Source organism: Neovison vison, chromosome 7 (genome assembly GCF_020171115.1).
Source record: "Neovison vison isolate M4711 chromosome 7, ASM_NN_V1, whole genome shotgun sequence".
NCBI lineage: Eukaryota > Metazoa > Chordata > Mammalia > Carnivora > Mustelidae > Neogale > Neogale vison.
Genome location: NC_058097.1, coordinates 165,580,830 through 165,603,304, shown reverse-complemented (window position 1 = coordinate 165,603,304; position 22,475 = coordinate 165,580,830). Strand labels below are relative to the sequence as shown.

The 22,475-nt window shown below is 39.0% G+C and overlaps 1 protein-coding gene across 2 annotated transcripts in view; it reads right to left on the bottom strand.

The window, feature by feature from the left end:
* The window catches only part of GTF2H1 (general transcription factor IIH subunit 1), a 39,749-nt gene that overhangs the window by 5,799 nt on the left and 11,475 nt on the right, over positions 1–22,475 (bottom strand). For both annotated transcript variants that reach the window (XM_044258924.1, XM_044258925.1), the window contains exons 3-14: positions 20,976–21,168; positions 20,108–20,270; positions 18,881–18,974; positions 17,105–17,254; positions 16,899–16,978; positions 13,294–13,421; positions 13,099–13,186; positions 9,104–9,192; positions 8,617–8,734; positions 3,754–3,844; positions 3,187–3,302; positions 1,874–1,966 (exon numbers count right to left, since the gene is read on the bottom strand). In XM_044258924.1, coding sequence (XP_044114859.1) covers positions 1,874–1,966; positions 3,187–3,302; positions 3,754–3,844; positions 8,617–8,734; positions 9,104–9,192; positions 13,099–13,186; positions 13,294–13,421; positions 16,899–16,978; positions 17,105–17,254; positions 18,881–18,974; positions 20,108–20,270; positions 20,976–21,168 — 1,403 coding nt within the window. The remainder of the gene's footprint in view (positions 1–1,873; positions 1,967–3,186; positions 3,303–3,753; positions 3,845–8,616; positions 8,735–9,103; positions 9,193–13,098; positions 13,187–13,293; positions 13,422–16,898; positions 16,979–17,104; positions 17,255–18,880; positions 18,975–20,107; positions 20,271–20,975; positions 21,169–22,475) is intronic.

Here is a 22,475-nt window from a genome sequence, read left to right as displayed (position 1 = left end):
TCTCTGTCTGCCTGTGCTCGCTCTCTCTCCCTCTCTCTCTGACAAATAAATAAATAAAATCTTTAAAAAAAAAAAAAAATTGTCTCCTGCAGGTTGCTCTAGCCTTGCATTAAAAACAATGTTAAGGGGCGCCTGGGTGGCTCAGTGGGTTAAAGCCTCTGCCTTCGGCTCGGGTCATGATCCCAGGGTCCTGGGATCGAGCCCCACATCGAGCTCTCTGCTCCGCGGGGAGCCTGCTTCCTCCTCCTCTCTCTCTGCCTGCCTCTCTGCCTACTTGTGATCTCTGTCAAATAAATAAATAAAATCTTAAAAAAAAAAAAAAAACACCCCAAAAAAACAATGTTAAAATTCCTGGGCACAAAATAACACTTTGCACTTGCTCCCTCACCCACAGCCCCACCCTACTGCAAGCAATCAGGGAAGCAGAAGGCAGACCATAAGGCAGCCACTCTGAGGTCTCCTGTTAAAGAGTAGCAATTCTGTCCTTTTGCAGGGTTAGATTTGTGCTTGCTCCTCAGGTTTTCAAAATAATAATTTCTTAGGGACATACACATAGGTTCTAAATCTACAGAGCAAAGTGTAGAGAGGATTGGGGCATTTGGTGGGCTCAGCTGGTAGAGGATGCAACTGTTGATGTGGGGTTGAGTTCAAGCCCCACCATGGAGACAGAGTGTTTTAAGTAAACCAACCAACCAACCAACCAACCTCATGGAGTTATTACAAATGCTGGGATTAGTGGTGGCCTTGGAAGACTGAAGAGGGAGGGGTAGGCAACCGGATAGGGAATATCTATGGGTATTGGCATTGTTTCATTTCTTATGATGGTTTGTGGGTAAATACTTGTTTTATTGTTTTAAAAAGTATTAGGTATTCTATACACTCTTCTGAATGTATGATACATTTTGTATTTAAAAACTAGTACTCATGGGGCTCCTGGGTGGCTCAGTGGGTTGAACCTCTGCCTTTGGCTCAGATCATGATCTCGGGGTCCTGGGATCGAGCCCTGAGTCGGGCTCTCTGCTCAGCGGGGACCCTGCTCCCCCCCCCGCCTGCCTCTCTGCCTACTGTCATCTCTCTCTCTCTGTCAAATAGGTGAATAAAATCTTTATTTAAAAAAAAAAAAGAAAAAAAAAAGGGGGCGCCTGGGTGGCTCAGTGGGTTAAAGCCTCTGCCTTCAGCTCAGGTCATGATCTCAGGGTCCTGGGATCGAGCCCCGATCGGGCTCTCTGCTCAGCCGGAAGCCTGCCTCCTCCTCTCTCTCTGCCTGCCTCTCTGCCTTGTGATCTCTGTCTGTCTAATAAATAAATAAACAAATAAATAAATAAAATCTTTAAAAACAACAACAACAACAAAAACCAAACCAAAACAAAAAAAAAACCAAGTACTCAAGAGGGGCACCTGTCTGGCTCAGTTGGAAAAGCATGCCACTCTTAAGAACCCCACACTGGGTACAAAGATTACCAAAAAAAATAAAAAATTAAAAAAAAAAATTTTTTTTTTTTAAAAAGATTTTATTTATTTATTTGAGAGAGAGAGACAGTGAGAGAGAGCATGAGCGAGGAGAAGGTCAGAGAGCGAAGCAGACTCCCCATGGAGCTGGGAGCCCGATGTGGGACTCGATCCCGGGACTCCAGGATCACGCCCTGAGCCGAAGGCAGTAGTCCAACCAACTGAGCCACCCAGGCAAAAAAAAAATCTTTTAAAAAAAAAAAAAGGCAAAAAACCCCCAACAACAAAAAAACACACTCTGAGCAACAGGAAAAAAAAAAAGAAACCCCAAATGTATCTACTCATTCACATGAAAACAAAGTTAATTTCACCATTTTGCAACACAGAGAAAAAAAATCAGGCCAAAACCATATTGTTGCCTTACATTTGTGCTTAAATACTGTCTCCGAATTTTTTCTTGGAATGGGCAGAGTTTCGTAACTTGAAATCGTTCCAAATTACTTTTCATTTTTACTACCTACAAAAGATGACAAAAATAATAAATTATACAAAAATCTCAAAGAACTATAGGGAGCAAGAGAAAAACACACATAGGAAGGTTACTTATTTATTTATTTTTTTAAAACTAGATTAACTGGCTTCAGGCAAAGAAACAGTATCTACCACCACTCAGCAATTCATAAACACTGTGGTCTGTAATTCATACCCCTCTCAATTATTTTTTATGTATGTGTAAAAACACATTTTTATACTGTTTTAAAATTTTAGTTAACATGAACATCTTTCAGTCATTAAATACTCACTTAAGTCATCATTTAAAATGGATGCATTGTATTTCAAAGTATGCACAGCAAATGCTTCTTAATTAAACCCCTCTGGTAGCTAATTAGGCCACTTCCTCATTTGCTTTTAGAGACAGTGGTAGAGGAACATCTCTACTGCTAAATATTCTTAATTATTTCCTTACCTTAAATTCCTAAACATTGAATTTCTGGGTCAAAGCATTTTTTAAAAAGGTAGTATGAGTAATGGAAGAAAGGACTCTTAGCAACCTGTTCATCACTGATAATTTTAAATTTTTTGTTATTTTAAAAACCACAGATTAAAAAACGCTCTTTCACTGTAGCTTTAAAGATAATTTGACTACTAATGAGTATGAAAGTTTCTTTCTTCATCTCATTCTTTAGTGAGATGCCTGCTGAAAGTCTCTTGTCTATTATTTTTAATGCTGTATTTAACCTTTTCTCTTAAGAGTTGTTTAAAAGAGTAATCTATATAGTTAAACTATTAATATTAATACTATAAATATTTTCCCATTTGTCAACTGTCCTTTAATTGGTTAAAGGGTATTAGTGTTAAATAGCTAGTGCTATATTTGTTGCCAATCTCAGTCTGAATTTCATTATCTCTATAAAATATACCAAATAAGTAATTTTATTGATGTAACCTGTTTTGGGTCTCCATTCTTTATTTGCTCCCAGTGGCTTACAGCTTGACACAAGTTTTAAGATGTACAATCGTAAATTATAAGCTTGTCTGAATCTCAAGTTTCTTAATCTATAAAATGGGTTTGAATACCTACTCCATTTAGATGCTATAGGCTTAAATTAACGTATGCAAGTAGCTATCCGAGTGTCTAGCACATGGTTAACACTCAATATAATTTTCTGATTTAAAAATAACATGTCGCTAAGTCATAATACCACACAGCTAGCTGTGTTTGGAATCAATTCTGACCTTTTCTTCTAGGAATGGCGTATTAACAGGGAAGCAGGACCAGAAGTGCCGTAGAAGTTCCCCAACAGCCACATAAAGGTGTTTCAATTCAGACTGAATATCATTTGGCACCATCTCTGCACAAAAAAGAATAGGATAAAAATTATTTCCACATATGGACATTCTCTGAAAGAAGGACCACTAACAGAATAAATCTGCACATGTGCACTTAGCCCATGCCAAGCCAGGATGTGCTAACCTGAGGTAAGGTAATGATTTTGTTGCTATGTTAGAATTCAAATTCCCTGAGATTTTGGAGCAATTTTCAGGTTTCCCTTTATTCTAAGAGGTTAGAAAGCAAAAAAGAAAGCTTTTCATAAAATATAGGAAGACTAACAATGTACCACTGTTCGTAATATTAAGATAATTATGAAACCTAAGCTCTTTTCTAAATAGATCTCAGGATCTATATGTATAAAAACAGAAGTGTCAGAAATGCCCCAAAGAAAATACAATCTAATTACTTTAGCATCCCTCCCAACTCGCTCTTTAGAGCTTTAATCAGTGAGAAAGTGGCTCTGCACATACGGTTTATGGCTTGCTGGGTCCCTCCCTGCATAAGTGCTCCTCCGGGTGACAGCGTTGTGATGGTACTACTGGCAGCGCTACTTGAGAGAACCTGAAAGAAACGGACACACAAAGTGGGTTTCCTCTTCCTGCCATCTTCCTTACTTCACATTTCAGTTTTACAGCATACATCTTTATTCCTGTATCACAATACATAATTTATAGCAGCCAGAGTGAAGGACTTCGCTTGAGGCCAGAAACACAGTATGCACAGAAAGAGAATATCTACCAGTCTTCCAGCAATACTGGGCAAGACTCTAGGCCTCAAAACTCACCCTTTTGCTGAGTAAAAGCCCTTTCTTAAGCATCAACTCAATTTGTGAAGTAAAACAACACATTAACATATACTTGCTGGCAGCTGGGGAAACAAAAACCTCAAAAGAGCAGAAATAGATCATCTATTATTTTCCAAGGAAGTGAATACAACTAGCCAAAGGGGAAAAACATACTCCCCTCTCTATCAGTATCAACAGGGAAGTAATTGGCCTATCTATTTAGTGACTGACTAACAAGTGCCAGGCAGAGTGGTTACAGAGGAACAAATCATTCGGTGAATAGTTCAAGTGCAGGGTTAGTATGTCTAACACTTTTCTTTCTTCCTTTTTTTTTTTTTTAAATTATTTTTAAAGTTTTTTTTTTTTAAAGATTTTATTTATTTATTTGATAGAGAGAGAGATCACAAGTAGATGGAGAGGCAGGCAGAGAGAGAGAGAGAGAGAGAGAGATGGAAGCAGGCTCCATCGGGCAGAGAGCCTGATGCGGGACTCGATCCCAGGACCCTGAGATCATGACCTGAGCTGAAGGCAGCGGCTTAACCCACTGAGCCACCCAGGCGCCCCCCCCCCCCCTTTTTTTTTTGAGAGAGACAGCAAGAGAAGGAACACAAGCAGGGGCAGTGGGAGAGGGAGAAGCAGGCTCTCTGCGGAGCAGGGAGCCTGATGTGGAGGCTCGATCCCAGGACCCTGGGACCACAACACGAGCCAGATGCAGATGCTTAATGACTGAGCCATCCAGGTGCCCCTGTCTAAGGCTTTTCAATGATGTTTTTGTAAGATGAAATCCATGTGTATATGGACTGGATGAAAACAAAATTTCAACTTGGAGTAAGCGTACAATATGACAACCACGAGTCAAGGGAACATGGGCGTTCATGCCATTCCTACTTCCTTTTGTCAGAAATGTTATGACGTGTCAGAACCAGAAGCTTCAGTGATTGATGACTAGCCCTGGGCTGCACTCAGGTATACACACCCAAGGACACAGAACTTCTTCGGCCTTTCGGTCTCAATCCATGCATCTCAGATACAGCATTATTTCTGGGAGGCAGAATAGGTGTGGGGAAGAATTTAAATATCTAAGATGGACCACAGCTTAAAAAAGTTAGGATAGTCTACTTGGGCCCAAGGGCCAGATGTTGGACAATTATATTCCAGAAAGAAAAAGTAGTCAAGTAATGCCAAATTTATTATGTGTGCATATATATGCATATATATATATTTCTCAGCTCTGCCCGTGGAAGGGACGGTAACACCGGCAGCAAATGATACCCCAACAGCAGTGAGGACACTGTACCCAGGTTGTAGTTTCTTTTCTTTTCTTTCTTTTTTTTTTTTTTTTAAGGATTTATTTATTCTACAGAGAGAGAATCTCAAGCAGACTCCATGCTGAGTACAGAGTCTGATGCGGGGTTCAACCTCATGACTCTGATACCATGACCTCAGCTGAAATCAAGAGTGGGATGCTTGGGGCACCTGGGTGGCTCAGTGGGTTGAGCCTCTGCCTTCGGCTCGGGTCATGATCTCAGGATCCTGGGATCGAGCCCCGCATTGGACTCTCTGCTAGGCAGGGAGCCTGCTTCCTCCCCTCTCTGCCTGCTGCTCTACTTGTGATCTCTCTGTTAAAAAAAATAAAATCTTAAAAAAAAAAAAGAGTGGGATGCTTGACCAACTAAGCCACCCAGGCGCCCCCAAATCTTGGTATCTAAATCTACTCAGCACTAAAGAAGATTTTGTGGCTGGAGTGGGGAAAGCTTAAGACAAACCTAGAACATCTATCTCATTGTTCCATAAAGTAAGGTACTCAAAAAGGAGGTACTCAAAAATTGATGAAGACACTGTCAGAATGTTGATGTTTATAAGAAGCATGGGTACGGGACGCCTGGGTGGCTCAGTTGGTTGGATGACTGCCTTTGGCTCAGGTCATGATCCCGGAGTCCCGGGATCGAGTCCCACATCAGGCTCCCAGCTCTACGGGGAGTCTGCTTCACTCTCTGACCTTCTCCTCGCTCATGCTCTCTCTCAAATAAATAAATAAATAAAATCTTAAAAACAAAAAAACAAAAAAACTGCATGGGTACATATCTGGAGGTGAAAAAACTGCTTTTTTACTTATTGTGTAAGTGCTTACACAACTGTTTATGTTTATTAAAATTTCCAGGAGGCTAAAAAAAGGTAATTTTACTGTATGTAAATCATACTTTGGTTTAACAAAAAACCAAAAAACAGCAACAGTTCATAACCCGAAGAATAACCTAAGAAACCATGACTCTTCTGTGATATTTTAAATAAATATGCAAGAAAGGAAGCTCTTTGTCTTAGCAAAGTGTCACCATATGTAGAAGGGATGATGGAATTAGAAAATCACCATTTGGGGCACCTGGGCAGATTAGTCAGTTGGGCGTCCAACTCTTGACTTCAGCTCAGATCATGCTTTCTGGGTCGTGAGATTGAGCCCTGCGTCAGACTCTACGTTCAGTGTGGAGCCTGTTTAAGATGCTCTCCCTCTGCCCCTCCCACTGCTTGTACACTCACTCACTCTTATCCCATTTAACCACCACTACAGCACTGTTTCTGGTAAGAAATCACCAGTGGATTCTACAAAATTCACGGCTAAGTTTGATACGAAATACAGTATTTATATAGCTTCAAAGTATCTCTCAAAATAACTCATTACAAAGGGAAAAACAGTAATGTGTTGGTTGAGAAACCAAGTAGATACTACCTTACCCGAGTGATTGGAAGTTAGGGAAAATAAATACATGCCTCCTGATATGATACACTAAGGATGACACCTCACTTCTGTGATATTCCTGCCAAAAACGCATAGTGTGAATCCAATCGTGAGGAAACACTACAGAAACTCAAATTGAGGAAATTTTACCAAAAAACTGGCTTTTAGTAAAATATCAAGCTCAGGGGCGCCTGGGTGGTTCAGTGGGTTGGGGCCTCTGCCTTCGGCTCGGGTCATGGTCCCAGGGTCCTTGGATGGAGCCCCACGTTGGGCTCTCTGCTCGGTGGGGACCCTGCTTCCTCCTCTATCTCTGCCTGCTTCCCTGCCTACTTGTGATTTCTCTCTCTCTGTCAAATAAACAAATAAAATCTTTAAAAATAAATAAATAAAATATCAAGATCATGAAAAAACAAAGAAAGACTGAAAAATGGTTCCATCTGAAAGGAGACTAAAAAGACATGAGAACTAAATGCAACTTATGAACCTGACTTGGATGCTGGACCAAAAAAGTTTTCTTTGCTGTAAGGAACACTGGTGGTACAACTGGTAAAAGGTTGGATAAGAATGATAATAATGCTTTATCAATGTTAAGTCATCATTTCTCTAACTGTATTATTTATGAGAGTATCTTTAGTAAATACAAACTGAAGTATTTCAGAGTTTCTACTCTCAAAATGGGCCAGAAAACTTTTTTCCCCCAACTTTCTATAAATCTGAAATCACTTCAAAATAAAAAGTAAAAAAATAACTTCCAATATGTGACAAGCACTACAAGACATGTATGAACTCTGCCTCAGGGTTTATGAAAACAGACACCCTCCCTGCCTCTGCCCCGAACTTGTTACTGGGCATGCTGAAGATTGCTTTACAGAGACAATGAAATCTGACCTGAGTTTTGGGTAATTATTAGGTCGTAGAGGCAGAGACAGGTTAAAGATATTCTAAGAGAGAAAGCAAGAAAGCCTGAGCTTTCTCTCTGTTCTAGGTAGTTCAGTATATTGGGCTGGAGAGAAGACTCTTGGTTGTGTGTGGAAGGGAACAGTAGAGATACAGCTGGAACTGAAACTGGAGACGTGGATTAGGGCCGGACTGTAAAGGCTCTATGCACCAGACAAAGGCATTCAGACAACTGCTATGCCAATGAAAGGAAGCAGTGACAGTTTTAAGCTGCAGAGTGGTAAGATTAAATAAAATTGATCATGTCTGCCTAAACCAAGGAGTCAAGAAATATTGAAGAATGGACAGGACTTCCAGATCAACTTAAGTATGAATAAGAGGGATGCCTGGGTGGCTCAGTGGGTTAAGCATCTGCCTTTGGCTCAGGTCATAATCCCAGAGTCCTGGGATTATGCCATATCAGGCTTCCTGCTCAGGGGGAATCTGCTTCTCCCTCTGCTTGCTGCTCCCCCTGCTTGTGCGTGATCTCTCTTGGACAATAAATAAATAAAATCCTTAAAAAAAAGAAAAGTATGAATAAGAGCTATAGATAATAAGCTCAATTTTACGTATTCTAGTTTGAGGTCATGTAGAATATCTAGATAGTGATGTCCAGTTTTTTGGAAATCTGGGAAATTTCCCCAATAACACTGTGTATGTGGGAGGAAAATAATTAGCAATCACAAAACTCATCTGTTTTTCATTATCATCTTAACTTTAGATACTTCTGGAATGTGCCAAAAATTTTTTTTCAATTTATTTGTAGAAACATGTCTTTAAACCCAATTAAAACAGTTTATATAGTTCAATTTGGCTATGCTCATAAACTAAGGAAAGAACTATGGGAATTCTGGTTTTCAAACAGTACAAGTCACCTACCTGAGTTAATTTGGGTGTATAAGCTTCCATTTCTTGCCTAATACTTTGAAAAGAATTAATAATGTCCTGACTTGTTGCATACTGTAGTGACTGGATTGGAGTTGGACCGTGATAATACCTGAAGATTAGCAAAGAAGAAAGAAACTACTAATCACACAGAATAAACATCTGTCCTTCAAATATTTTAGCAGTCCCCAGGTCTCCAAAGCAAAAAAAATAATATATTTAAACAGATCTGAGTAAAATAACTTAATTCCCATAAGGGCAGTAAGAAAATTGCACAGAGAACCACATTTTTATCTTGGCTTTGATCATTTAAGCATCCTTTTCTGAAATGCACAAATAAAGTTTTCAAGGAAAAAAGATAGTTTATTCTTATGGTAACAAAGAGACTTAAAACTTGAGTGCTATACTTGCAGAATATACTCTGCAGTGATTTGTGTTACATAACTGTTGCGCCCCCCAAGTTAATATTGACCAAACTTACCTATCTGACTTCTTGAGGTTTAGTGCAATCGTTTTTATGGAATTATTTTTCCCCAAGTCTTCATATTCAATAGACTCTTGCAACTTTGCCTGCAATTATCAACAGAGCACTTTTTATGGTACTTTTCCTTTTAAAAGTAATGAACATGATTGAAAAAGTACAACTATACACAGGGTAAAACATGACGTTTTCCCACCATGAACTTCAATTCCTAGAGATGACTATTCTAACAAATGGCTGAACTCATTTTCTCACCAACCGCTTACAGTACCTGCTTTCCTACAATTTGGCAGGTGAAAATGGTGTGTTTTCCTATTTTTCCACTAAATAAGCAGGACTAATCTATTATGTGTTGTAAATACTTTTTCTTCTCATTTGGTGGTGTTTGGTTTTAATTATTCCCTTACTGCTTATTCTTCTGTGGATTAATTTTTTGCTTAAATCTTTGCTCCATTTAGTATTTATTTTGGAATAAGGAATCTGAAATTCTTTTTACTCATCAGTTCTCCCAACACCATTTGTAAAATAATGTTTGGTTTCCTGTGGATCCTGAAATACCATGTTTACTATATGTTATTTAGTTTCTCCACTTATTTGGGTTTACTTCTGTGCTCTTTATTTTGGTTTTACTAATCTGTTTTCTCCTGTGCTAGTAAAAGACTGCTAAAATTTCTACAGCCCATGTTAATTAAAAAAGATATAGGAAACCAATCTACATGGCCGTTTGTGAAATTAATTCTACAATATTTCATCCCTTATATAGCTATGAAATTCACCTGATAAGCCCTCATCTGTAGCTACCAAGAGCAGAATCAAAACATTTCAGTTATTAAATATCTCTCAAAAACGGTCAGCCTGAAAACTTAGTTTTTTTTTTACTACTTTCCCAACTCTCCACCTTTCCACCAACTTCAAGGCATACCGAAATCTAATCTTCATTACATCAAGCTCATTTCTATCCCTGCTGCTCCCTACCTAAGTCATGTCTCTAACCTAACCTCCCACGATAACCCAAATCCTACACTTGTGCTAAGGCCTCATTGGGTGACCTGACTCTTCTACTTAACAGGAAACTCCATTAAAGTAAGGACTCTATTACTACTTTTGAATCTCCCATTCTATAAAACCCTTCTGTATAACACACATCAGACTATTTCAAACTATTGATTTGAAAGAACACCTAGAGTCAGCATTTATTATTGAACATAGTGAAAATTCACATAAACCATGATTTTTGACAAATCTTTAATGACCATAAATCAAATGTACTTAGCGCCACAGTATCGCAAAGAAAAGCATCATTTCCTAGATTTCATCTTAAACTCCTCTTTCATTTTAATTTCACTTTCCTTAGTCAGAAAAAAAATATTTATTCAATTCACAAATATTTTTTAAAGGAGTGCACTTGTGATGATCACCGGGTAAGGTAGTATGTAAGCACTGAACCATTAAGTTGTAGGGATGCCCAGGTGGCTCAGTCAGTTAAGTGGCTGCCTCTGGCTCAGGTCATGATCTCAGGGTCCTGGGACTGAGTCCCATGTTGGGCTCCCTGCTCAGCAGGGAGTCTGCTTCTCCCTCTCCTCCTCCCGACCCCTGCTCATGCTCTCTCTCAAATACATAAAACCTTTAAAAAGAATAAACTGTATACCTGAAAACAAGTATTACACCATATGCTAACTGGAATTCAAATAAAAACTTAAAAAAAATCTTATTGGCTTTGTTAAATATTTATTCGAGAGCGAGAGAGAAAGTGAGAGCATGAGAAAAGGGGAAGGTTCAGAGGGACAGAGAGAAGACACCCCACTGAGTGGGGAGCCCAATGTGGGGCCCAACCTAGGACCTCAGGATCACACCTGAGCTGAAGGAAGATGCTTAACTGCCTGAGCCATCCAGGTGCCTGTGGCTTAGTAAAAGTGTATATGCGGGGGATGCCTGGGTGGCTCAGTGGGTTAATGCCTCTGCCTTAGGCTTGGGTCATGATCCTAGGGTGCTGGGACTGAGCCCCACATTCAGCTCTCTGTTCAGCAGGGAACCTGCTTCCTCCTCTCTCTCTGCCTGCCTCTCTGCCTACTTGTGATCTCTATCATTCAAATAAATAAATAAATCTTGGCGCCTGGGTGGCTCAGTGGGTTAAGCCGCTGCCTTCGGCTCAGGTCATGATCTCAGGGTCCTGGGATCGAGTCCCATATCGGGCTCTCTGCTCAGCAGGGAGCCTGCTTCCCTTCCTCTCTCTCTCTGCCTGGCTCGCTGCCTACTTGTGATATCTCTCTCTCTGTCAAATAAATAAATAAATAAATCCTTTAAAAATAAATAAATAAATAAATAAATAAATCTTAAAAAAAAAAAAAAAAAGAAGTGTATATGCGGGGTGCCAAGGTGGCTCAGTTGTTGGGTGTCTGCCTTCGGCTCAGGTCATGATCCCAGGATCCTGGGATTGAGTCCCACACCTAAGGCTCCCTGCTCAGCGGGAAGCCTGCTTCACCCTCTCTCACTCCTCCTGCTTGTGTTCCCTCTCTATGTCTCTGTCAAATAAATAAATAAATTCTGGCTTAAAAATAAATAAAAGTGTATATGCCTGTAGAAACATTAAGTTACTGAAGCATGAACCAAAGACTCATCTGTAATTCCTTTATAGAAAGATAACCATTTAACATGTTCTTTTGAAGGTGTTTTTAAAAAAGTTCATAAAGTTTTTTTTTACAAGTGAAATTGTATCACATAGTCTGTTCTGTGAACTTTTCATTTAATTTACGAATTTTTATTTTCTTTGATTCCTAGTAAATAACACAAAAACTACAAGTTTTATTTTGAAAGACTTTTGATTTCATCTTCCCTATAGACACTAAACTCTGAGGATAAGAACTCTTACTCATTTTTGTTTCCCACCCCTTAATACTTGGAGCAACTCCAAAATCGTTTCTTGAAGTTATTTTTTTTCCTTAGATTTTTATTTGACAGGAAAAGAGAGCACAAGTTGGCAGAGAAGTAGGCAGAAGGAGAAGGAGAAGCAGGGAGAAGGAGAAGCAGGCTCTCCACCGAGAGGAGCGCCTGATGTGGGGCTCAATCCCAAGACCCTGGGAGATCAGGACAAGAGCCCAAGGCAGATGTGCAACCAACTGAGCCACCCAGGTGCCCCTAATTTATTGGAATTTAATTTTTTATGAATAAAACTTATGTGAACTCTTTTTAAAATTCAGAATGTCATTAATCCTTTCCAAGTTATTCATGACCGCATCAGTCTCTACTATATGGACATACTAATGATATTACTACTGGAATGTTTGCAATTATAATACTGAAATAAGTATTTGTATCTAAATATACGCACATCTTTTCCTCTTTAAATAACTCTCCAAAATGAAATGCTGTCCCAAAAATGGAATAAGGGCAAGACAAAAATTTTAATACATATTGCCTGACTGCCCTCTAAGAAACCTTTATTGTACTTATTTTTATAATTGGGGAGGAATTTGAGAACACAGAGAGGTAGAGTAGCTTGGCAAAATAGCAAGGAAGGAAATATGGAAGTAGATAATTCTGTCCATATTCCCACACAGCCCCAAATGATTTCTTCAATATTTAGTAAGAACACATTTCTAACTCTGAAATGCTAGGTTTAATATGAGGCCCCAATCCTATCTTTTAAAATCATATACACAAACCTTTAGGTTTTCTTCCTGTTATATTGCCTTTGTTGAATACTCTTGCCCAGAACACAAACTGTATGACAATATGTGTGTATGTGTACATGTGAAGGAAAAAAGAGAACAAAACCAGTAAGAACAGTTAACAGACAGGAGTGCATGGAAAGCTGGTTGGCAAGTTAAAACTGAGGAAGTGCTCTTTAAAATGTTCAACAATTTATGCCAAACGCTTAATGTCTTGGTCAGAAGAACGGAGTCATCTGAGGTAATCGAGGATTTACATAAAATTCTAGCAGTTATACAGGCTGTCAGAAGAAACCTGAGCTCTAAACCTGAACTTTTTACCCGTACCCTTTTGACTGCTGGCTGGAAGCAATCTGCATCTCCAGAATTTCCATCGATGCTGCTGGGCTCACCATTTTGTTCATTTTGTGCTTCTCTTAAAACAAAGGGGGAAATGTTAAAAATCACAAGCAGAACAATGAGAAAATTCCATCTGGCTACCTTGAAAAGCCCAGTCATTGCACTTTTGCATGTATACTTAACTGTTTCCTGAGACCTGCTGCCAGGACCATGGCACTGTGATGGTTAAACCTCTTGATGATGGCAGCATTACTATTCTCCTTTATGGACTTAGAATTAGAAGTAGATGGCATGGAAGAAATGCCATAGCCCTAAAAGAAACAATTTGGAAGATTAAAAATAAAAATAAAGTTCTGGTTTTCTTCTCCATTATGAGAGACACACTTAGCTGAAATTATTTTCTGGAGTATGGGACTGTATTAATTCTGAGCATTACTCAATTTTTACAGATAAATATTTTTAAAAGTTATGTACACAAAAAATACAATATTCTCCTTCTGGCATCAAAAAAACAATCTTAATCTAAAACGATGCATTTTGGGGCACCTGGGTGGCTCAGGTCATGATCCCAGGGTCTTGGAGTTGACCCCACATTGGGCTCCCTGCTCACAAGGAATCTGCTTCTAAACCCTCTGCCTCTGCCCCCTGCTTGTGCTCTTTTTCCTCTCTCAAATACATAAAATCTTAAAAAACAAAACAAAACAAATTTAAACTACGTATTTTTTTAAAAAAAGAGTTAAGTCATCTCTACACCCAATGTGGGGTTCAAACTTAACAACCCTGAGATTAAGAGTTGCATGTTCTACCGAATGCCCCAAACCGTAAAATTTTTTTAAAGAGTTTTGGATAGAGTTAGCAAAATATTAAATGAAGAAATAGAATACAGTGGAAAAAAAAGGCATGGACTCTGGAATCATATAAATATGGATTCAAATTCTAGCTGTATAATTTTTCAAGTATTATTTAAGCAAGTACAGTAATTTTTCCAAGCTCTGTAAAATAACTCAAATGTATATATATATTTTAAATAACTCAAATATTTTCAAATATGTACTGAGTTTGTGCTAGCCTTACAGACAGAAAGTTAATATTTTGTGTCAAAGGAGCCAGAATACTAGTTAGTAGGGTCCTGGGCTGTCTCTCTCTAAAAATAAATAAAATCTTGGGGCGCCTGGGTGGCTCAGTGGGTTAAGCCTCTGCCTTCGGCTCAGGTCACGATCCCAGGGTCATGGGATTGAGCCCCACATCAGACTCTATGCTCAGCAGGGAACCCATCTACAGAGAGCCTGTTTGGGGCCCCCCCACCCTCTGCCTACTTGTGATATATCTCTCTCTCTGTCAAATAAATAAATAAAATCTTAAAAAAAAAAAAAAGGAAAAAAGGTATTAACTTGCTATTTATATATTATAATAGGACTACCCTAAAGCCGACATCTGTCATGTCATGTAATTATCATTTCATGTTTTGTGGAGAGACAACTAAGATGTGGCAACTCTAAAGTTTATAATACAGCACTGTTAACTATATGCTATGCATTGTATTTCTAGAACTTATCTACCTTGCTAGTGGCAAGTTGGTACCCATAATGAACATCTCCTCAATTTTCCTACTCCCTGCTAAGGTCAGTACTATCAACCTCATTTTATAAGAAAACTGGGCTTAAAAATGTTTAAAAAAAAAAAAAATGGGAGCACCTAAGCCAGGTAGTTTGGTTTTATAGTTTATCTACTTAACGACTATGATTTAGCTGGAACTGATAGTAATAATAGGCAAAGTGAAGAACAAAATCACACATAAATATGTGTAATATATAATTTTTAAAAAAGATTTTATTTATTTATTTGACAGACAGATTACAAGTAGGCAGAGAGGCAGACAGAGAGAGGGGGGAAGCAGGCTCCTCGCTGAGCAGAGAGCCCGATGCGGGGCTTGATCCCAGGACCCTGAGATCATGACCCGAGCCGAAGGCAAAGGCTTGACCCTCTGAGCCACCCAGGCACACCAATATATAATTTTTTTAAAGTTAAAAAATTTGAGTAATCTACACCCAAAGTGGGGCTCGATCTCGATCCCACGATCAAGAGTCGCATACTCTTCCAACTAAGCCAGGCACCCCAATATACCATCATTTTCATTTTTATTTTTAAAAAGTACTAATGGTGTGCCTGGGTGGCCCAGTCAGTTAAGTGTCTGCCTTGCTCAGTTCACAATCCCAGGGTGCTGGGATCAAGTCCTGCAACAGGCTTCCTGCTCAGTGGGAAGTCTGCTTCTCTCTCTCTCTCTCTGCCTGCTTGTAATCTCTGCTCTCTTTTTCAAATAAACAAACAAAATCTTAAAAAAAAAAAAAAGGCACTAAAATTTTTTCCCCGTATTAAGCTATACCTCTAAGCTTCACAAAGCTTCATTTTTTTCAGGATGATTTAGGAGGGCCATGTTTTAATATGTTGAAATTCACCAAGGAAGTGCCTGAATGTGGAGAATTACCAAGAAAACTCAATTTCATTAAGGAAACGACTCATTTTGGCACCAAGGATTATTTTCCGCTAGAGACTGTAGGTCAAAAGTTTAACATTGGTTTCCTTACCTTGTGAGTACCATACACTAAAATAAAGGAAAAAGTTTAGAAAAAGAAAACAGGAAGGTTTAAGCATGTGTATATGGCCAGCAGAAGAGGAGCCAAAAGAAAGGTAAGAAAACGAAAATCTGAGTGTGAAGAGATTAACTGAGGAAGGCAGGCTCCTAGTTTTTAAGTAGGCACAGGGATGGAACTTGCCTCAATCAAAAGGGATCCCATCTTTCCCCATGACTGGATACATTTGTATGTCTACGGTCAAGATGCAGAGGTAGGTGGTACATACTTGGTGGTCTACCTATTGAAACTTAATGGAACTAGTGTGCAGCCAAGGGTCACAGGTGTGCTCAAGGGTTAAGGGTCATGGGTGTGCTCAGTGGGCTACAGAAAAATGATTATCTTTCCTTGGCCTACTGATATTTATCCACATTTCTTTTTTTTTTTTTTTTAAAGATTTTATTTATTTATATTATTTATTTGAGAGAGAGACAGTGAGAGAGAGCATGAGCGAGGAGAAGGTCAGAGAGCAAAGCAGACTCCCCATGGAGCTGGGAGCCCGATGTGGGACTCGATCCCGGGACTCCAGGATCACGCCCTGAGCCGAAGGCAGTCGTCCAACCAACTGCGCCACCCAGGCGTCCCTATCCACATTTCTTTAGATTAACACCAGAGAATAAAGCTGGACTCACAAGTATGTTAAGCCCTCACATTACCTAGAGATGTACCCATGGGGGAAAAATTCTTTTAAAAAAGTTTGAGCAATTCATACAGGGATTTTAATTTTTCAAGGCAATTTTAACAGCTTGTCAGTGCTACTGACAAGCACTTCTAATAAAGATTGTTTTCTCTCATAAGTTCTTTTTAATTAAAATTTGGTTTTTTTGTGGGATGCCTGGGTGGCTTGGTTGGTTAAGCATCTGATTTTGGTTCAGGTCATGATCTCAGGGTCCTCAGATCGAGCCCTGCATCAGGCTCTGTGCTTTAACAAGGAGGCTGCTTGTCCTTCTCCCTCTCCTTCTGCCCCTCCCCCCACTCATGCTCTCTCTGCCTCTCACTCAAATAAATAAAACCTTAAGAAATATTTATGTTTTCTGTTTTTAATAGGCTCTATGCCCAGCATGGGGCTCAAAGTCACAAACCCTAGATCACAGTTGCATGCTCTACCAACTGAGCCTGCCAGGCACCCCTCTCAGAAATTCTTTTAATACCACTTACCTCATCTAATGATTTATCTTCCAAAGCTGTCAAATCAAGTAATGGGTTTTTTACTCCTAATGAAACCATTGTTTTTAACCCTAGAAAATGAATGAAATAAAAAGTTGGTCAAGTCTGACCTATTTTAGGAGTAAAAAATTCACTAACAACATTATGACTAGAGAGCAGCAAATTAAATTTAATGTGTGTCAGCGATGAACAGTTACCTTTTTCATCTATTTTGGCACATTCTGCAAAGAGGTCCTTTGACCCTGTATTCAGCCGGTCCCTATGAAAATAGTGGGACTGAAAGAAACGTGTCCAAAATTCCTTTTCTGTCATGTTGTGGGGAACATTTTCGGCATATTTCATTTTTACTGTAGAAAAAAACCATAATAGTAACATACAGCATTTCCACTTCTTAAAATCTCTTAAATTAATTGAAATATAGACTAACAGCAAGAACTAGATTAAACTGCTCAACTTCATATACTGTATATAATAATCCTACTGTAAATAAAATATGTAACTTGAGAGATTAGGTGTATACTACCTTTATGAATCTTAACAAATTACAAACAAAACCTTATCTTGCTCCAAGAGAATTAAAAGTTTCAAAGTTTTAGCAGAAATACCAAGAATCAATACCCAACAGAATATCAGTTCAGCGCATTCCAGAAGCTCACAGTCTAATCAGCAAAGAAGTTAAGAGCATGAGTCTCTTGAGCCAGAGAGTCTGAATATAAAATTCTAGGCCTGCCACTTATCATCTCTATGATCTTGTGCAAATTACATAATCTCTCTGTATTTTTATTTCCTCTTCTGTCATGTGAAGGTAATAAGAGCACCCACTTCACAGGGTTATTTGTAATGACTTAATGAGTTAATATAGATAAAGATCTTAGAATGGTGTCTGACATGTAATAAATACTATATAATTATTACTATCAGAAAAATATGAAAATAATTACAATTTAGTAACTTTTTGAGGCAGACACAAGTTCCTACAGAAGCAAAGGGGAGGCCTGTACCTGCCCAAAGAAGTCAGGATTTTACAGAGGTGGCAGTGGGGAAAATACTTAAGCCCTAAGGGTTCTCGATATATATTTCCAAAGAACTAACAGATATCAGGAGTGAGGAAGTGTGGAGAGAAAACTGTTTAGTCAGCAGAATAACTGAAGTGGTGAGTCTCCACCTTGGCTGCACAGCATAAATGAGTAAGGCTGGGATCAAGTCATTTATCCTTTTAGGATGGTTTCTGCAAGGGTTAGGATTGGTGTGTTAGAAAGGTCACTCTGGAGGCAGCCTGAAGGATGATCTGAATTACAGCAGGAGAAACTCATTTATTTATTTATTTATTTAAAGATTTTTATTTACAGAGAGGCAGGCAGAGAGAGAGAGGGAAGCAGGCTCCCTGCTGAGCGGAGAGCCTGATGTGGGACTCGATCCCAGGACCCTGAGATCATGACCTTAGCCAAAGGCAGCGGCTTAACCCCCTGAGCCACCCAGGCGCCCGAGAAACTCATTTATTGATGCCTCTGGAGCAGATCATTTTGTGCAGGTATACTAAAGGGTAAATAAAGTTTAAGAGCCGCTGATGGAAGAAAGGGAAAGTCATCATACCAATGTAACTGATGACAGCACATACTGACCCATTAGTAACTACCATATGTATTCACGTATCTTATTGCACTTCATCAGGAATAAAAGGTAAAGCTTTTTGTTTTTCACTGATGTATTACTGAATTCATCCAAAGAAATATTTCTTTCTTTCTTTTTAAAGATTTTATTCATTTATTTGACAGAGAGAGATCACAAGTAGGCGGAGAGGCAGGCAGAGAGAAAGAGGAGGAAGCAGGCTCTCTGCTCGGCAGGGAGCCTGATGCGGGACTTGATCCCAGGACCCTGAGATCATGACCTAAGCCGAAGGTAGAGGCTTAACCCACTGAGCCACCCAGGTGCCCGAAATATTTCAACTATATGGAAAAATGGATTCTTTTTACCTGCTGGATAGGTCCTAAATATGGACTCAATGATATCAGAAGTTAAATTGTATCTCAGACCATTGCATCCATCCGTTTGGGGCCGGACATCAGCCTAAAATAAAGACCACACATATATGTTCATTAGAATATTGAGGGAAGATGTGTAAGCTCGTAACAGACACTGGACAAAGGTGGCAAAACAGACTTTCTGAATAAACTAGAGACAGAAATTAAGTTCCTCACCCTTAACTGTTGGCATTGGGAGAGGGCTCAAAGAAACCTGGCTTGGTTTCACACAATATTACTGATGTGTAAAATCTGCTTCCTTGAAAATTCAAAATGGTCAAACAGGTATTTTTAAGTGTGGCCAAAGGCAGACAGCTAGTGGAGCTTTACCATAAAACTTGTAGAGTTACCAAAACAACTATAAACCTTGGTTACTAAATCAATTATTATCTGACTGGTTTCTTTAGGAAAGGGCTTATTAATTCAATTCAGTACTAAGCAACCAGGAAGATACTAAATATATAACTGGTACTCAAGTTTTTGTTAAATGCATAAATACTGCTTTGGTTCCACCAGGGTATAAACTAAATGAATGCCACTTTCGAATTCTACAGGTAAGGTACTCCCAAATTTTCACTAAAATACATTTTATAAATCTTATTTCTTCTGTAATACATTTAACTCTGCATTACAAATACAGCAATTGTAAAGACACTTATCAGAAAGTTAAGAATTAGGGGAAACAAGTATTAGTCCAGTTGCTAAAAGATTTTCTTTAATTAAAGTCCATTTAATTTCCAGCATGTTAGGGTGAAGTCCCCAAACCAAAAAAGTACAGCTAGCAAAAAGTATTTAAAAAATACTGCATTTATATGTATTTTTAAATTTTTATTCATTTATTTGAGAGAGAATGAGAGAGAGCACAAGCAGGGGAATAGCAGAGGGAGAGGGAGAAGCAGACTTCCTGCCAAGCAGTGAGCCCAAGGTGAGACTCCATCCCAGGATCCTGAGATTATGACCTGAGCTGAAGGTAGCCACTTAACTGACTAAGCCACCCAAGGGTCCCAATATTGCATGTATTTTTAAAATACTTTAGAAGAATACCATAGATAGCAAAGTAGCCACTGATTACTTTAAGGAAATGCTAAGTTTTACAAAAGAAATGGCATTGTTAACACATATACCAAGATTTTCTTTTTTTTTTTCTTTTCCGTTCAGAAATCTGGAAGGGTAACATACCAGAAATGCTGCAGAAATGCCAACATCTTGCTTATGATTGGATGTAGAACTCTCTGTTGCATTCACATTTAAACGATTGGCCCAGAATTCCTCAGCACTGATCACTTGACTCACAACAAGGTCTTTATAAAGCTGAAACAAAACAGGATCTTCTTGCAGCATTCTGGTGATAGAATATATTGAATATATTGAACTTCTAGAATAAAACGCTATTTATGTAACACTTTAAAAAGACCTTAAGTACATGAAACCCCGAGACACACAACCTTCATTTTATGAGGCTAGAACAGCAGAGGTCATTTAGTTAATTTGTTAGTAATTAAAACAAAAAACATTTTTGGAGGAACAAATGAAGATAAATGGAAGTCTGAAGAAGCAAAGACTAAACTCTTTGAGGGTAGAAATTTGGTGTTATTCATCTATCTAATGACAGCAAGATCACCAGGTATTTGCCTGTACTGTATTCTCTTTCACAAAAGAAGGTGAAAGGGGAGAGAGAAGGTATGGTTGAGATTTTCCGGCTACCAATTTCTCATGAATAAGCACTTGGAGACTTCAGCATGGATGGCCTGGAAGATACTGGCGATGGAATCATTTGCCTTATCAGAAACTCATTATTTTATATGCATTTTCAACTTTTTTACAATGTGATTTCTCTCAGGTTTCTCATTCACAAACACACTTCTAATGGTTTCATGTCATCTTTGTGACAGAGAACTGGGAGAAGGAATGAAAGGACCTTATCACCTTTGAGTATCAGTTGTGTTCCCTGTCAGATGTTAGCCTTGAGGCAGTTAAATTACTTAATGCAGCACAAGGGATAAGAAATAACAAGCTGTTACATGTCTTTATTCTTTTCCCCCTTCACCTGTTTTTCTCTTCCAACTCTTTATTTGCTTTCCTCTTGAATTTGGGCAGCAGCTGCTGAAGAAGGTCTTTTACTGCATCTCGCTCTTTCACGGCTGTGCTTTCATTGGAAAAATGGAAGTTAGTTGTGTCCCCTGCATGCAACACCAGCTGAAGCTGAATTTTAGCTTTTCCTTCTGGACTGATTTTCTGGCCTAAAAAGAACCATGAGACAAATTAGATGAGGATACTCACACTGGAAACTGTCCTACAATAGGCTACTTCTCCTCCCAAGAAGATTCAGAATTCCTTTGGGCTTTAGCTGCCCTGTTCCAATCTTAATGCTTTTGCAGAAATACCCTCTTCTCAAATAATCCCATATAATCAGAGCACAGTTTAACAACTGCACTGCTAACACTCTGCTTCCTTCTTCAGTATCCTCTTTGTGTGGCACTTTTCACCCACTGACTCCACCTCAAGATACTATAGGGCTTTTGGGGCGCCTGGGTGGCTCAGTGGTTTAAGCTGCTGCCTTCGGCTCAGGTCATGATCTCAGGGTCCTGGGATCGAGTCCCGCATCGGGCTCTCTGCTCAGCAGGGAGCCTGCTTCCCTCTCTCTCTGCCTGCCTCTCCATCTACTTGTGATTTCTCTCTGTCAAATAAATAAATAAAATCTTTAAAAAAACAAAAAAGAGGGCGCCTGGGTGGCTCAGTGGGTTAAGCCGCTGCCTTTGGCTCAGGTCATGATCTCAGGGTCCTGGGATCGAGTCCTGCATCGGGCTCTCTGCTCAGCAGGGAGCCTGCTTCCTCCTCTCTCTCTCTGCCTGCCTCTCTGCCTACTTGTAATCTCTCTCTGTCAAATAAATAAATAAATAAAATCTTTAAAAAAAAAAAAAAAAAAAAAAAAGATACTATAGGGCTTTTGTTTCCATTCAACCGGGACTGATCTCTAAATAGCCAACTAGGAGTCTTGAACCCACCCTGAACATCTGACACCAAAAAACATTATCATTAATAAAAATGATCTGTCATAATTCAAAAAACTCCAAAACACACCCCTGTCTTCCTCACTGCCAAGAATACATAATTTTACATTTGAGAGATGTGGTGTCACCACTTCAACCAAGTGATGAAACTTAGTCTCATCCAAAGTGGGTGTCACAACCTCACACTACGGGCTTTCTGAGGGGATAGAATAGTAAGTAAACACCACCACCCATGTGTTGTTCTTGCTGTGAGGGTTTAATCTGAGTACAATCAAGCCTGTAGACGTGATTTTCAGATTCTGAGAAATACAGGCCTACACAAATAAAGAAAACCTTGAGAGAAGCAAACAATCAGAATATATGTGACAAGCCTATAAAGACTGAAGAGACTACAACTCCCTCTGTGAAGAGTGGTTTAAAAAAAAAAAAAATCAATACCACAGAAAACATTGGGACAACTAGGGAAATGTAACAGTGTTCTGTTTTAATCATAGAACAGAATTAAAAATTTAATTTTTTAAATTAAATTTTTTTTT